Source organism: Lepidochelys kempii, chromosome 4 (genome assembly GCF_965140265.1).
Source record: "Lepidochelys kempii isolate rLepKem1 chromosome 4, rLepKem1.hap2, whole genome shotgun sequence".
NCBI classification, from domain to species: Eukaryota; Metazoa; Chordata; order Testudines; family Cheloniidae; genus Lepidochelys; species Lepidochelys kempii.
In genome coordinates this window covers 39,722,151-39,739,093 of record NC_133259.1, presented here as the reverse complement: position 1 = coordinate 39,739,093, position 16,943 = coordinate 39,722,151, and the positions used below count along the sequence as shown (strand labels likewise).

The following is a 16,943-nucleotide window of genomic DNA, read 5'->3' as shown; positions in this document are numbered from 1 at the left end:
GAACAGAATGAAGTTTCATTTGGACAAAGAACAAATGTATTCTTCTGGACAGGAGTAATCCCAAATATTGTTAGATAACAGAAGCAAGGCAGAACTAGTCAGAAGGAAAGCTTTAGTGCTGAGAAAAACCTGCATGTGGTTATGAGATAACCTGAAGAGAATATGAGTTTGCTCTCCAGGAATGGCCTGCACCGCTGACAGAGTATAATGCCAAAGCAAATATTTTATGATTAGGGGCTTGATTCTGCACAAAATTCATATGGGCTCTGCGGCCCTTACTCCAACCACTGTGGCACTAATTCAGGTAAAACTCTACAGTAAGGGCTGCAAGACCTCTGGGTTCCTTATAGGTTCCTTTTAGCCTACACATCCTATAGGTTCCTGCCATAAGATTCCTTATAGTCTACACATCCTAGAGCCTCTTTTAGTCTTTCTCCATCATCCTGAACTTCTCATCTTCCTTAAATGGAGAAAGGAGCTGCCGTTACAGAAATAACATACTGTCTATTCTAAATTTCCCACAGCACCTGTCCAAATTATACTGAGGTAGATCAAATTATCTCTTTATTTCCACTGAAATATATTTCTCCGGGAAAGGATTTTGCAGAGACAGAACTGAAAAATGAGAGAGATTTTTTTGCCAAATAGGGACTATCCCTCTAAAACAGAAACTGTTGTCCCACACTATGAACCATAGTTACCTGCTTCACATGCCAATCATTAGTGATGGGAAAACAATAGTTGACACCAATTTAGTATTTTTTTTTTACCATGGGCTATTTTCCAAATAAGCCAGGATCCTGTCTTCCAGAGTTATGTGTGTACATGCTGATGACTCATGTCTTTTTAAATAATATTTCAATGATCAGAACCACAAAGTTAATGCATTTTTCTGGCTCTTCTTAAAAATCACTCTTCTACTGGACCAACACAGCAGTAAATCCTACATGCATGTGTTTTACTGTGTGTTACATTAATTATGATTACACTAATGCTCAGACCCCTGTTAGACCCGGGCCCCCTTGTGTTAGATGCTATACAAATATGTAGGTAAACGACAGTTTCTGCCACAAAGAACTAAATTAAGATAAGACATAGGTGTGTGTAACAAACAAACATTGTCATGAAGATGCAGTCATGCAAAAGCATACAGAAGCAAACCCCAACATCTGCAGAGCAGAATTCTATACAATATAAACCCGGTGACAGGGAAACCCCAAACGTTCAGAGTTTGGATGCATTTGAAAGGCCAGATGGTGGAAATTATACCACTGCTGTGTGAAGTGGGTGATATGTGTTCAAATGACCCCATGAGGAGTACTGGAGAGATTATGTTTCAGGTCAAAGGCCACTCAAGTCAGTCTGCTGCCCCAGGCAAAACGTCAGAGTGTTGCCCCTTTCCTACTCCCTTAGAAGTTTGCGGCAAGAACCCATTCCCCATCCGTGCCCCCCTCCCCGCAACCTTTCCCCAGCTTCCTCCACCCCCACTGGGGCCAGAGACCATCACCCCCTGCAACACCGCTTCTGGAACTGCTAAGCTCAATCACAGTGGGACCGGGACCACCTTTCAAATTGCTGGTAACCAGACCCCTGAGGTCCTGCCCCTGCTCCACCACTTCCCCACAGGCCCAGCCCCTTCTCTGCCTCTTCCCCCCGAAGGTCCCACCCTCATCACTCACTGGATCATCTCAAGGAGCCTGGCTGCAGGTAGGAGGTGGCCCCAGCTGAGCAGAGGCTGCATGGATTAATGATGCAGCACCTCCCTCCATCCTGCTCTAACCGGACTTTTGGTTCAGGTGCCGTTTAGGGTTGCCTAGCCCCTTTTTCGACCGGACTTTCCTGTTGAAAACTGGGCACCTGGCAACCCCAAATGGCACCCGGATGGAGAAGGCAAAAACCGGACTGTTCGAGTAAAACCTGGACTGGTGGTAATCCTACCCCTACTCTGAACCCCCAGCCCGCACCCCACCACGGTCCCCCACATGTCCATCTCATACCAGCCCATATTCCCCTGCCTGCCTGGCCTGCTGCTCAGAGAACACTGAGGGTATACGACTGTGGCCTTGCCTCCTCCCTGCCCCCATTTCGATAACTTGCACTGCATGGCTGGGGGTGGCAGTCCTGCTGGTCCCAAAAGTCCAGTGATCATGAGTCAGACCCCCCCAAAAAGAGATGTTTTTAAAAAGAATATATTGTGTTTTGATCTGTAATTTTTGAGCTCCCCCTGCCCACCCCCAGATGTGGGGCAGTTATAGCATTGCCAGCTCTCCCAGATTTATTGGGCGGTGACCCTGCTGCAAGAGTTCTCACTGGCGCACTGAGCTGGTACAGAGCTTCCAGATTCTCTCCTAACCAACATTCTCATTAATTAGTTCTTCATCCACCCTGCCCCACATCTGCCCATTCCCAGCCACCAATTAATTATGAAATTCCCAGCCCCCAAATCAATTCTGTCCTACTCCAGTCCCACATCTGCCCTTTGCCCCTCTGGGTACATCTGCTCATCTTGTAGCTCTAGGGGTTCTTCGCCAACTCCAGGCCTGGGAGGGACAGGACCCTCTTCTATCAGTTCCCACACCTGTGGGGATGGGCAGCTCCTAAGATTCTTTGCTCCCCTCTTCGTCTTCCAAGGCCTGGAGTTACAGGGAATGTGATAGAAATGGAAGCAGGGAGGAGGAGGGAGCAGACTGTCCCTTTTTTCACAGGATGGAAGTGGGGAGGAGGGAGCAGAGCCACCCTGAGTTGCTGGGCTCTTTCTGCTTTCTTCTTCCTCATCCCCTCCTGCGAGATTGGTGTTGGCTGCTCCATCTCCCCCCTCACTGCCCCCAAACAACACACCTCCTCTCAGCTCCAGTGGGAAGGTGGATCTCTCTCTCTCTGCCTGCTTCCTGCAGCAGCTTTTCCTCAGGAGGTGAGGACATGGGGAAGAAATGAAGGCTGGAGTTTTTCACACCGTCACCAGATTGGCTCCATCCGCGGCCCAAATCATATTACTTGCAATAAAGTCATGAGAGGGTTGCAATAAATTCCGTCAGGGCTGCAGGCAGGGCTGCCAAAAGCCTGAGGGTTACACAACATGCCATGCTGGCAGCCTTGGAGCTAGAGCTGGGACTGAGAGAGCAGCCTGTTAGCAGATCTTTTTTGTACCTCACTTGAATCCATTCTAGGTTGTTTACCCATGTTTGTTTGGTGCAAGCCCAAGTTGTGACACTGTTAAACAGAGCTGCCTTTTCTACAGGGGTCTTCCTCAGCCTCTTCTGGCATGAAGCTGAGGTTAAAGGTGAATGGCATACTGACTTCTTGCTATGTACTGCCATCGCACTCCATCCACTATGATTGAGTGTGGCCTGTAGTCCTCTTGTGCTCCCTCCTCTGGGATCATCATGGGGGATATCTAGGGATTTCAGTTTTCAGCTTCAGTCAAAAGCAACTGATAACACAACACTGACCATAATTCTTCCAAGATTTGTTTTTAAAATATAGACACAACCCCTTCTCATGCCTAGACAACAGCAGGATTCATTTCAACAGAAATTCATGAACTGTTCTCAAAGCCTATGGTAAATTGCAGCTTGTCTCATTTCCTGTTTGCACTCTCTTCATTTCACTTTCTGGTTACATGTAGCAGCAGCAGCTCAGTAAGCAGCTTTGGGTGTGGTTCCCTACAGCGTGGTAGCATTGGATACACATTTAATGAGGGGCGATTTAAAAATGTTTTGGGCTAAATTTCCAAAAGCAGACATGCTTAATTGAATGTGCACTGTTGTGTATGTGAAAAGCCCAGTGTAGCTGCATAACTGCTGATTTGCACAAGGAAATACTGATGTACACATGCAAATCAAGGTTTGCACGAACACAGTGGAGTTTGTTTGCAGGCAGTTTAGTGCACTCGGTCTTGAACATTAGATTTTTAATGGGGGATAAAAGGTAGGGTTTGTTTCACTGCTAATGAAACTGATTTCTTCTTAAATTTATGGAATAAGAATTCAAAGGAACCAATGACAGCTGATTTTTTTGGAAGTCACAGGACCCGGAGGTGGCCAAATATAAATACTGAAAATAGAAAAGAAAACTGAAGGCTCCTAGGGATATTTGACTTCTTTATCTCTTCCCTACTTCCAACTCCTCCTTCGAATATTTTCCTTTCCACTCTTCCTCTGCTGCTTTTGGTGTATCCTCTTTATTGCTGCCAGTGTGGGTTTCCACTTCTTCTTGCTCCTGTGGTAGGATTTTGCCTTTCTCTTCTCAGCACGTGTGTGAGGGTCTATCTTCTCTCTCTCTCCCTTCTTCTTTCTTCCTTTTCAAGTTCCCCCTATTTGGGATTTCCCCTTTCCTCTTCCCTCGTCCTTTCCCTCTCTGCCCACTCCCTGCGGTTCCCCCTTTTTCTTTCCTTCTGTGGGGTTCTCTTGTCTTCTACCTCTGCGTAGTTCTTCCTCTCTCCCTAATCCTGGTTAAGCAAGGTTGGTCTCAGATGAAACTGCAGTTGGCCATCTCTGGATGTCAGCAGAGGGAGAAACAAAGCAAGAGCACGAGCATCTTGCAGCCCAGCAGCAGCATGCACTCCTAGAGGCCAGAACAAGAACTGCAGCAATTCCTCCCCTCCCCAGCTCCAAGTTCTCACTGGTAGGGTTAGACAACAAGGTTCAGGATAGAAGTCAGAAATTTCAGATTGTCCCAGACAAATCAGGTCTGTTGGCAAGCATTGAAAAACATTCATTTCATTAAAGTTATTGCTATCATACCAAATTTTAATCTTTTAAACCAGCTGATTAGATTCTCTCCTGTCAGGAAGATACAACAGCCATGATTACGTCTTCAATCGCATTTTAGAAGCTTTAGAGGGGATTAAAAGGAAAATAGTGATGCTGAGAAAGATCTTGCTTTGACTAAGTCATGGTCCTGCTTTGAGCAGGGGGTTGGACTAGATGATCTCCTGAGGTCCCTTCCAACCCTGATATTCTGTGATACTCATAGAATATGAATTTTGCTCTGGCAGTGGATTTGCACCAAATTTGATGTTTAAAAAGCTTTTCTGAGCAATGTATCTGCTCAAAAAGAATGTTTAGAAGTACAATGACAGGAAGTAGTAGTCAATGTAATTGTTGAAAAACTAAATGTGCAAAAGTCAGGAAACCTTAGCTCACACAGCAATCACACCCCATCCCTCTTTTGTATAGGTAGGGCCTAATTCTCACTTACATTAAGGCCACCTTGCACCACTCTGGCAATGTAAAGGGACCTTAGAGTGAATATAAATTTATAACCACTGTGATGTAGCCTTAATGTAAATGAAGATCAGTCCCACAGTATTTTGTATTACTCCATAAATTGTTAAATTGATGCCTAAATATGTATATGTATAATGTAGCTTAAGTGATGGTTTCAGTGGCATGAAACTGAATTTTAATTTCCGAGCTTTTTTCTTTTCTTTTTCAAAAATAGCTTTTCACTAATAGCTTTTTCCATTAAATGTCCATGTTCTTTTAAGAAAAAAGAAAAGCAAGTGAATGCTTAGTTGGTAACGGAAGTTGTGTGAGCTGCGTGTGTGGTACACTATTATTATTTTCAGATTTGAAATCCTTTACTTCTCAGGCAATTCCTTCATTTTATGAATCCCACAGCCGCCCCTCAGCTCTATGTACCTATCAGTGAAGGCATTTTAAAATGTACGAAAAAGCCTGGTCAGTTCTCTCACAGCAAAATTAAATTGTATTCATGCAAGGACAAAATTTGGATCTTGCTGCATAAAAAAGGTCATTTGGATTAACTAAAAAAAAAAAGCCAAACTACATTTTACTAAACTTTAAAAAAATCAGCACTGAGCAGAGAATAGGCCTAATTAATGTCAGAGCAGGGACTGATTTTTCTGAAAAAATTGTAAGTGCCAGAAAGTAGAATTTAGGATGGCTGTTATTCCTCTCCCATCAATATAATGCTATTACTGCTGGCAATGAGGTTTTATATAGGTGCATCCTCCCACACACTATCAGTTGCAGGATCTGAGCCATAATTTGTGGCCTTATGTTTCCTGTATGGCATGCTGGGTAATAGCATGAGAGGATTCCATGTTTCTAAAACTAAAACGCCTTTTTATTAAGAGAGCTATGTATAGAGATACTGCAGCTGAAGCTAGCTTTGAAGCTAAGGTTGCCAATTTCTATTTGCACAAAACTGACACCTTTGCCCCGTCCCTCTTCCAAAGCCCCTCCCCTTCTCTGAGGCCCTTCCCCTTCTCTGAGGCCACGCTCCTGCTCACTCCATCCCCGCTCCCTCTGTCGCTTGCTCTCCTCACCCTCAGTCACTCGTTCATTTTCACTGGGCTGGCTCGGGGGCTGGGGTGCAGGAGGGGGTGAGGGCTCCAACTGGGGTGAGGGCTCTGGGGTAGGACCAGGGATGAGGGGTTTGGAGTGCAGAAGGGGACTCCAGGCTGGGGGATGGAGCCGAGGGGTTTGAAGTATGGGAAGGGGCTCCGGGCTGAGGCAGGGGATTGGGGTGTGGGAGAAGGTACGGGCTCTAGGCTGGGGGTGTGGGTTCCAGGGTGGGGCAGAAATGAGGGGTTCAGGGTGCGGGAGGGGGCTCCATGCTGGCTGAGGGGGATGGGAGTGAGGGCTTCAGCTAAGGGTGCAGGCTCTGGGGTGGGGCTGGGGATGAGGGGTTTGCGGTGGTGGAGGGTGCTCTGGGGTGGGACCAAGGGGCAGGGTGGGGGCAGCGCATGGAGCCCCCTGGCTGCCCCTATGACTAGGAGCCAGAGGGGGGACATGCTCCTGCTTCCGGGAGCCTGCTTTAGCCCTGACAACCGGACTTTTAACAGCCCAGTCAGTGGTGCTGACCAGAGCCACCAGGGTTCCTTTTCAACCAGGCATTCCCGTCGAAAACTGGACACCTGACAACCCTAATTGAAGCCATATCCACAGTGACTGGCTTCTTGGTGCCTCCTCCAAACTCTTCTCTCTTGCAGCCTGTGGTCCTCCCTCCAAATTCCATGCAGGTTGCTATTCCTTATATTATTAACAAAATGTTAAGTGTTAATTTCCTTTCTTATGCCTGTTCTTTTAACTCCAAATTATTCTGTACATGGTGATTAATATGCTTTCCTTTCCACCATTTATATAAATGCCTATTTAGTAGTAGTGAAAATGGTAGTAACTGTCTTTAAGTAGCAAATTAATTATTTAAGGGAAACCTTTCAATTTCTTAATTACTGATAAGCAATGCTTTTGGAAATTAGAAAATAGTACATATAAATACTGTATAACATAGAATATCAGGGCTGGAAGGGACCTTAGGAGGTCATCTAGTCCAACCTCCTGCTCAAAGCAGGGCCAATCCCCAATTTTTGCCCCAGATCCCTAAATGGCCCCCCTCAAGGATTGAGCTCACAACCCTGGGGTTAGCAGGCCAATGCTCAAACCACTGAGCTATCCCTCGTCACAATGGGGTTGTTTTTTTTTTTTAAACATTGCTGTGTAGAGCAATTTTCCAAAACATATTACAAAATGCTAATTCTGTTAAAAAATTAACAAAACTAATAGCAGAAGGGGTAAGAAATTGAGGAGTTTAAGCAAAGGAAGAGATATGTTTGCAGATATAGGAAGGATTTTCCAGCTGACAGGAGTTGCAGAGAGAAGGGTCTCACATGAAGAGTGTTGAGAAGATGGAGTGTGTGAAAAGAAAGAGAGAATGCCAGTGCTAGATGAATAGAGAATAGTCAGAGTATGTGGAGACAAAGAATTCACATCAGTACTTTTGTGGCCTATAGGAAAAACTAGCTGGAGCAAATGTATGGAGGGTTTGAAAAGAAAAGGGAATACAGTCTTGAATTGGGTCCTGAAATGAATGATGACTAGTAGGATTGTTTATGCAACTGATGGGATCATATTTCTTTGTACATGTGGGAAGATGGCCAACTGCACCTGTATATGAGCGAATCAAGTGCTGGGTCTTGGCGAGGCCACTGAGGAAGGTGTTAGAGAAATCAAGGTGAGGAGATGAAAGCACGAATGAAGATTTCAACAGAAGTGGAACTGAGATGTAGGCATGCATGGCTAATGTCACAGAGGTGAACATAGTCAGATATGCAGACATAGAAGTTTGCAGAAATAAGATTCAAGGTTAGACATCACACTAAGATTATGTACAGAGGTTGGATCAACAATACTGAGATGCAGCCACAAATTTCCTTTGAAGACAAGCAAAGAGTGTGGACAGATGGAAATTGTTAAAGGTGTTGACACATATGAACAGTGTGAAAGTAGCAGCTACAGTTAACAGATGACTCAGTGGGAGGAGGTAAATAGAAAAGGGTAGAAGAGTCAGCAGTGTGCTGTGCACTGCATAGAACAGGGGCTTACGCACAGAAAAGCTGTCACTGCAGCACCCTAGAAATAATAAGTTGACAGGTATAAAGGTGGGATCTCGACACACCTGCATAATAATGGGTGTAGTCCAGGAGAACAGAGTAGCCCACAGTGTCTAAGGAAGCAGTGAGGTCACAGAGAATGAAGAGAGTCCCAGAGACAGCGGAAAGAGAGAAGTATATAACTACATACAATTGAGAGATTCCCATGCTATCACCAGCACTGAACCCAGACTGGAAATGGACAAGGATATTGTGGTGCAAAACTGGAGAGATGAGAAAACGCTACTTTTTCAAGTGCTTTTGAGAAAAAGAGAAGTTAGGACTATGAGGCCCCATCTATGCCGTGAGGATAGAGGCAATGGGCAGCTGAGGTAAAAAGGTTAGAGCACTGTTCTAAACAACAGTGCCCAGGCAAACCATGTTTAAATTGTGTTAAACTACATTTAAAACTAGTTCAGATAACACAGTGTTAATTCCCAGTACAGGGAGCTTTAAAAAAAGTCTCTGAATCAAGGGAAGGTTCTTTTAAGAAGGTGGGCAGATAGTGACACATTTTAGAAACTTGCGGAAGGTAATAAAGACAGAGCAATTATTGACAGTAATGGTAGTGGAGGGATAAACAGTGGAGGAAAATGAACAAATGAGAGGAAAGGACAGGGTATTAACAAGGTAGATAGTTTTGTGAAGGGACTGGTTTGTATCAGACATATGCAGGAGGTACATAGGAGAGAAGGGAGAAGAAAGGAAGGGAAAGGTATCTAGGGAGTGCTGGAGAAGATACTGTTACAAATTATGGCAATTTGGAATTCTAACAAATGCTGGGGAAAGGATGGGTGGGGGAGAGGAATAGAGAAAAAAAAAGAAAAGTAAGAACAAGGATTATCAGCACCTTTAGCAATGATGGAGGAACAGAAATTAGATCTTGCAGCCCAAATGGCAATCTCTGTAGAATGTATCTGGCACTTAAAGATACATTGGCATTTTTTGCAGAAGTAAGGTTAATAAGTCCAGGGTTCTGGTCTCCAATTTAGGCAATTCCATTTTACCATTGACAGTTCCTTAGCACTTTCATTTTGATTCAGGATTCTTCTTCACTGGTCCTAAACCTTTGTGTAGTATTGTAGTGCACTGTTAAACAGTTGCCACCTCAGAGGTGGTCTGTTGCCTTTTAGTAGAGAGTGAAGTGATTGTAATATATAATATAGTATTATATAAATTTGTAAAATACTTAAAGATTCACAGTATGTAAAGTGCAATATAAGTATGACACTATTAAACTTTCATTAATTTGTCCGTGTTTCCTTACTGTCAACTACTAAGCATACCCATCCTGTGAGTCAAGGGCTATTATTTTTTAACTCTTCCTTTTCAGAATGACTATCGCAAGCTTTCTATGCAATGCAAGGACTTCGTGGTTGGTGTCCTTGATCTCTGCCGAGACTCTGAAGAGGTAGAAGCCATTCTAAACGGGGATTTGGATGCTGAGCCAGTTGAAACACAGAGGCACAGAGCTTCACTGAGTCGTGTCAAACTAGCCATTAAGTATGAAGTAAAAAAGGTAACTGTGTAACCAGCTCTTTCAGACAATGTTGTATGTGAATGCATTGTACCATATTCTGCATGTATTAATGGACTGACCATAAATTGTCTTAAGACAAAATATGTGGGCCAGATTCGCAGCAGGTGTAAATTAATACACACAAAAACCCTCCAATTGAGCTATGTCAGCGCATACCAGCTGAGAAGTTGGCCCTGTATTTTTAATTACAGAAATAGCATGTGCCAAAAAGATGACATATTTACACAAATTACAGTGGGTGAAATCCTGGTCTCATGCAAGTCAATGGCCGTGAAGATTTCAATGGGGCCAGCATTTCACTCCGTTAATGTAGCTATGTGCATGAGTCTTCTTACCAATCACTGAGATAGCATTTTAATCAAAAGTGAAGGCTATAGCCACAACAGGATTTCTATCATTAAAGGGCTATTTTGTTAGTGTTTTTTTAAAATGTTATTTACTTGGTACTTGCAGTATTGGAATTGATCAAATAAATTATATCATAACCTGCCTTTATTTCACTGCTCTGAAAGAGAACAGATTTCAATTGTTACTCTGTTTCTTTATCATATTTTTGAAAGCGTCTTATTAGCACCAAACAGCTCATCTGCAAATGTGTTGCTGTTACTCAAGCAGCCCTGTAGAGAAAATTTCTGTCTGACTGATAGTGTCTTCTGTTTAAATAAATCAGAGTGAGTTCAATACCGGAAACAGGCACTTCAGTTTTATTGCTAGTTAATCAATTAGTTTATTCATATGTTTTTGTAAATACCCAAAGCACAGTATATCTACAGTAGATACCAATGACAAAGATTTTTTTTTGCCAGAAAAATACTTGTTTATTCTGTGAAATGAATATTTTTACAGCCAGAAATACAGCTCTGTAGAATGTAACTGATTAGTTAAATGTTTATCAGTTCATTGTATACAGTGTAGTTGTAGCTGTGTCAGTCCCAGGATATTAGAGAGACAAGGTGGGTGAGATAATCTCTTATTGGACCAACTTCTGTTGGTGAGAGATGCTTCTGAACTCTTAAAAGAGCTCTGTGTGGCTTGAAAGCTTGTCCTCTCTCACCAATAGAAGTTGGTCTAGTAAGAGATTACCTCACCCACCTGGTTTTATCAATTCATTATTATGTAAATAAATATTTCCATGTATAGTTATCTTGTTCTTTTTCCAAGCTCCCACTAGGCCAACACAGACAACAGTTAATATGGTGTTCTAGCAGCACGTGCAGAAGAAATATAATGACACCTATATTTTATTTATTATATGACTTATGCTGATGGTTGTGTACAGAAGCAGGATAAAATTACCATTACAAAAATACTGCTATTTTCACAATGTTATGGCTTCCCATTTAATTTTTTTTTTTAAATCCCTAACAGGGTGAAATGCATGAGTAACCATCATATAGTTTTGTAAAAGTGAAGGAAGCTGCTCACCACAGGTGTCCTCTTCTGGTTGGGCACAGGTGTAGCAAGACTACTTCTTCTCTGGCACCGCCCCTGGTGACAGCCACTCCAACCCTCTGCCTAGGTCATACCTCTCTGTCCCCTCCTTTTGCAGTTATATAAAGAGTCCTAATGGGGTAGCCCTGTTGGCTAGGTGATAGGCCTTTAGGATCTTCCCTTGCCCAGATTCTCCCCCCGTTAGGGGTAGGGTTTATGCCTTCTGCCTTCCTGGTGGTAGGGGAACCTGGGCCTACCCTTTCTAAGTCCTGTGCCCAAAAGAGCTATCCTACTGCCACCCTGGATCACTTTCTTACCAGTCCCCTCTTTCCCAACAGGTGAAGTAATAAACAGTAAATAACTGACATCAAAGGTAAAGTCTCAGATCTTCTGAGTGTTGCAAGTCTCTCCCTTATGGCTCTGGTATAGTCTCTGCAACCAGAGCCTCAGGCAACAGGACCTCTCTCACTGCTCCTTCCCAAGAGCTCAGAGTGTAGTCAGTTCCCTTCACTGTCTGCTCCTCTACTAAGCCGGCCTGTTCCCCTTTTGAGCTCCTCGTCCAGCTGTGTGCGCTTTGCAGGTAGGGTGAGCACCTGGGGCCAGAGCAGCTACTTAATCCCTTTTTTTCCAGGCTGGTGTTTGCACAACCTGTCATACTTCAAAATTGGGGAAAACCAAGATAATTCTTGGCAAACTTCACAATACTTGACACAGGTTTAATGATGGGAACAGGAACCTCTCTCTCTAGATCAGTGGTTCAAAGCTAGCCAATATGAACATGGTCTAAAAGCCTAGAAGAGATTGGTAGAGACTGAAAGTTCTTTACCATCTGCTGTCTTTTCAATGCTTTGTTAAATGAGCTGTCTTTGTAGTCAAGTCCCAGTAGACAAGCATCTTCAATGCAAAAATCACCATCACTATGGTATTTTTCTTGGCATTCTCAGCAGAGAGAGAAAGAAGTTTGCTCAGTCTCAATGTCCATTCAGTCTCCTCACATCCAGTTGAGGAGCACTTTAATAGGGTGGCATGGAGTGCATGTTTCTGGTGTACACACTGTACCTGTTCTGTAGATAAATTAAAGTTTTTAGGTCCTAATCTTGGGCCATTCCATTGGCACAACATGGCCCTAAACCCAGTGAATTGGTGACCATGGTGACCCCAGGGAATCTGTGCTGGTTATGGAGATCCTCAGGTGGGGTAAAGTCACTGTAGTTATGCCTATGCCACTCCCAACAGCTGGCCAGGACAGAGAGAATGACAAGGAGAAAGAGGGCATGGCCAGGGAATCTCCACCCTGGGGTGGGGGTAGGGGGGGCCTTGGTGCTGTAATAGCCTCTTGGGGCCATTGGTAGCTGGTGAAAGTTGTAACAGCTGTCAAATTGCAGAGCAGATTTCGGTTGGGGGGGCTGCAAAGGGTACCTTTACCCTCATACCCACAACTTTGTGTTAAGCACTTCTTGGCTTCACACAAGGAAGTGGGGTAACATTTTGAACACATAAGTGAGGCACTCCTGAAAATTTCACCCATAGTTCTTAGCATTCCATATTTCTGTCTGGACTTCTGAGTTCATCTACAAAAGATAAGTGTGTACTTCTGCAAGACAAAAGTACAGCCAAGCATTGCTAGGACTGCAGGTCCATGTGATAATTAATGAGAAAAAAGCCCCATTTAAAAAAAAAAAGTTAAAAGCTAATGTCCTCAGAAGTGCATCATGGGGCAAATGCAGCTCATAACTCTGACTATCTAACAGAGCTCCTACACTTAATATCCTATGCACTACATTAAAAAAAAATGTAGCCCTGTTCCAGAAACAGGGTATGATTTTGAGGCTAATGATCAAGACGAAACTGCAGCCTCTCGAATAGCATATGTCCAAGGGAAGTAAAAGCCAGGAGAAACTTTTTAGTACAACTAGACTGACTCACCATGCTAAGGAGTTGCTGCAATGCTGCTTGTCCTTCCTTATTGTGTGCTAGCTATCTCTGCATTTAAGCTGCAAACAATTGCAAAGAAGTTGCTCTCAATAAGCCAAATCCTGCAGTTCTTATTCAGGCAAGACCCACTACAGGAATGTTCAACTGAAATCAATGGGAGTTTGGCCAGAGTAACACTGAAGGATTTGATCGTAAGGTGTAACTTCTAATAGATAATGGAGAAGATTCAGATTTATGTTCATATTCCCCCCTGTGTTTTCTTCCTTTTTAGATTTCAGCCAAAATTTCAAAACATGCTAAGGCCTGTTCCTTTTAGAGACTGTGACATTGCATGACTCACTACTGCAGCACCTCCTGCTGGCTGTCCAGGGAATTAGCACTGCATCTGGTGGTGTCTTGCCCACTGTCACCTCTGTTCCTGGATCACTCCCAGGACCACAGTATCCTCTTCAGTGACACTGCACTCTGGCTGTGCCACACTCCATGGTCCCACCCTTCCAGGGGGACCCACAGTCACTGTCCAGCCACTCCACTCAGTGGCAAACTGCAGTCCACAGTCTAGTCACTTCCTTCAGTGGCTCCAGCTCCCTCTTTGCCCTTGCGTCAGAGCCTCAGTCTGCAGATCCCTGCAGCCTGTCAGGAGCTGCCTTTAGCTCCCTGGGTCTCTGGCTGCAGCACTGCTCTGCCCAGGGTGCTTGCTGCCCTCCACCTGCAAGGCAGCCAGTCATTCTCCTCCCTTCTCAAGCTCCAGGGAGCAACTCACTCTGCTCTGGTCTACAGCCTGTCTTATATGGGCCAGCCCAGCCCTGATTGGCTGCTCCTATAAGCCCTTCTGTGATTGGCTGTCTCCTGCGCAGCCTCCCTCAGGTAGCTTTTAACCCCTTTTCTGCCAGTGTGGGGCAGATACCCCATCACAGGGACTTAATACAATTCATGAGAATGTTAAAATTGAATGATGTAATTCTATAATTACATCTACTCATAAAGAAAAATAGACGAATTACAACTTGCATTGTTACCTGAATTTTCATAGTCAGTAAACTAAATGCAAACTGAATAGTAAAATGTGGTTCTCTGTTAATATCGACAAGATGTTAAAGTAAAAAACAGCTATATAAAATTGGCTTATCAGATCTGGCCTCTGTGCCTATTCAGAGTTCAATGGGAGTTGGATTGGGCCGTAAAATAGATAAATGTAATGAAAGATGAGGCGGGATCTGGGTCTGAGAAATGAGATAGCAGAAATGCAGAAGGAACCAGTGGAGGGGGTGATGTGGTTGGAAGAGAGTTTGAGATGTAGCATGCTGAAGAGATTGTAGGGGAAAGCTGAGAAGATGGAAGCCAAAGAAGAGATTGCAGTGGTGAGGTTAGAAACGACCAAAGCATGAATTAAAATTTTGGTAGTGGATCCAGTGGGTTTCAGAGCTGTTATAGGAGAAGTGACAAGATTTGGTGAGGGATTCTTATCTTCAAGGTGCTCTATGATCTGGGCCCAGGATGTTTAAAAGACCACCTAAAATGCTAGGATGAAGACTGTGGTCAACAACTATGCTCCTCTGGCACAACAAAGCCTTCTCCAGTAAGAGTTGTCTGTGTGGGAGCCAGAGCTTTATTTGGAGGTTCCTCTCCCCCGAGACTGTGGAATGAACTCCCCCAAGATCTAAAAACCATCACAAACCTCACCACTCTCCACTTCAAGTGCAAGGCACATTTCTTTGACCTTGCCTTCTCTAACATAAATAAGTAGCAACATGTATATTTATAACAAAACCAAAATTATCTAAAATCCTACCTGAACAAGACACTCCACTGTACATGCTTCCCCCAGGAGAGGATAAGAGAACAAACAACAAATGACAGATGTGTAGTCATGTTGCTTAATGCACTACTGAAAAGTGGTTAGACACTGTGGTGATGAACATGGTTTAAAAACCTACATAAAATAGAATAAAGGGGAGATAATGCAGTTGTCAATGGTTAAATTCACCTCTAATCTCCTCTTGACAGCCCTTTCATCTGCTTCCTGAAGTGAACTTGCATAACCGTTAACAGTGCTCTCTTCCCCACTTGGTCCTTTCTTTTGTCTGTGAAGAAATAGATAATATGGGCAGTTTTCCTCTTACTGTCAAATCAAAATGCTGCGAGACCATTAGCAACAAGCCTACTGGGTGGCTAAACTTGGCTGTGGATGTGTATTAGAAGCATATTAGAGCTGGGGGACTTCACTCTCCAGGACCAGGACCTCTGTACCTCCCTAGCTTAATAACTATTTGAGTAGAGGGGCTGTTTCTTCCCAGTCCCCCAGATATTTGGGGTGGGGCAGGTATTACTTCTCCTTTCTCCAAGATTTTTTAGGGCTGTCTTAAATACAGTTTTGGAACTAGAAGTAACCTGTTGACTTCAGTCTCTTTTTGCTGCTCAAGGTGAACCTGCTGCTTCCTGCTGGGTGCCCCTGCTTCTGGATCTGCACTCTGCTGGTGAACAATGGCTCGATCAGTGCAAAGAGTGGGGCTTATTCTTGCAAAAGGAAAGAGCACAAGAAAACTAGAACTCAAAACAAGCTAAATTACAAATAAAATAATATTTGTGTGTTTATTTTTTCAAAATGGGCCAGGTTGCTAATTAACTCAGGATGACCCTCACTTTTCTAAATGGTGACGGTTAGTTAAGAGTCCACATGTACATTAAGCTCTTAATGACTTTTAGCTTATGATCTGCCATTCCACTGTAAGCAGAAAATGCTTTAATATGTGATTTAGTTGGCTCATGAGTCACATACCAGCATATTTAGAGAATTTTCTTTCTAGCAAAGTGGATTAAAAGGTGAAGATTACTTCCCTGTTTAAAGCCACTGCATCAAATTAACATTTTTCTCCCTCAGAGATTAGCGATTTCCTTGTCTTCATTACCTGCGTCTTGATTTAATTTTTGTTCAGAAGTCTGCCCTATTTTACTATAAGCATTTTAAATGATATTTGACATTAAGTGGAAGTTAGCTTGCAAGAGAGTTGGCAAGCAACAATGAATGGTACCTTATGATCTCAACAGAGAACAAAGAACAGTAAAGTGGATGTACAGTGCTTACATTATATTTATTTAGTTTGAGGAACTCAGTTCAAACTGCAAAATGCAGTTTGAACCAATCTGTCTGAGCTACATAGAGAATTAGCTAGCGTTCATACAGGAGTCCTGTATGGTGTTATCAGAACAATTTTAAAAAATTGTGAAGACTCCTATAATTTTCTAATTTAGTGGCAAGTTATCACAGATTGGCAGGATCTGTGCTATGCCCCAGCTTTTGCACAGTCTTTTGGAGGAACCCCTTTAGTGTGCCTGACTCCCCAGGGAGTCTTACTCTTCTTTCAGGATAGGCCATACAGCCTCACCACCTCCAGTAGCTCTGCCCAGTGAGTCCAACTGAGAGAGACTCCTGAGAGAGATTTGTACACTCTTCGGGGACTAGTGCACCCCAGCCAGTATTCTAGTGACATCCAACAACATTTTCAAAACAGGATTTATTAGTGAAGTGGAACACAGCATAGGAAGTCCTTAGGTTAGCATAGAGAAATGAAGGTTAAAGCATAGTCCATTTTGGTCAAGCCACAACTCACCAGCCAATCTGTAGTGAACTCCATTTTC

At 43.5% G+C, this 16,943-nt stretch overlaps 1 protein-coding gene across 4 annotated transcripts in view; it reads left to right on the top strand.

The window, feature by feature from the left end:
- The window catches only part of TRPC3 (transient receptor potential cation channel subfamily C member 3), a 63,885-nt gene that overhangs the window by 14,703 nt on the left and 32,239 nt on the right, over positions 1–16,943 (top strand). For all 4 annotated transcript variants that reach the window (XM_073341037.1, XM_073341036.1, XM_073341039.1 and 1 more), the window contains one exon: positions 9,732–9,917. In XM_073341037.1, the coding sequence (XP_073197138.1) occupies positions 9,732–9,917 (186 nt within the window). The remainder of the gene's footprint in view (positions 1–9,731; positions 9,918–16,943) is intronic.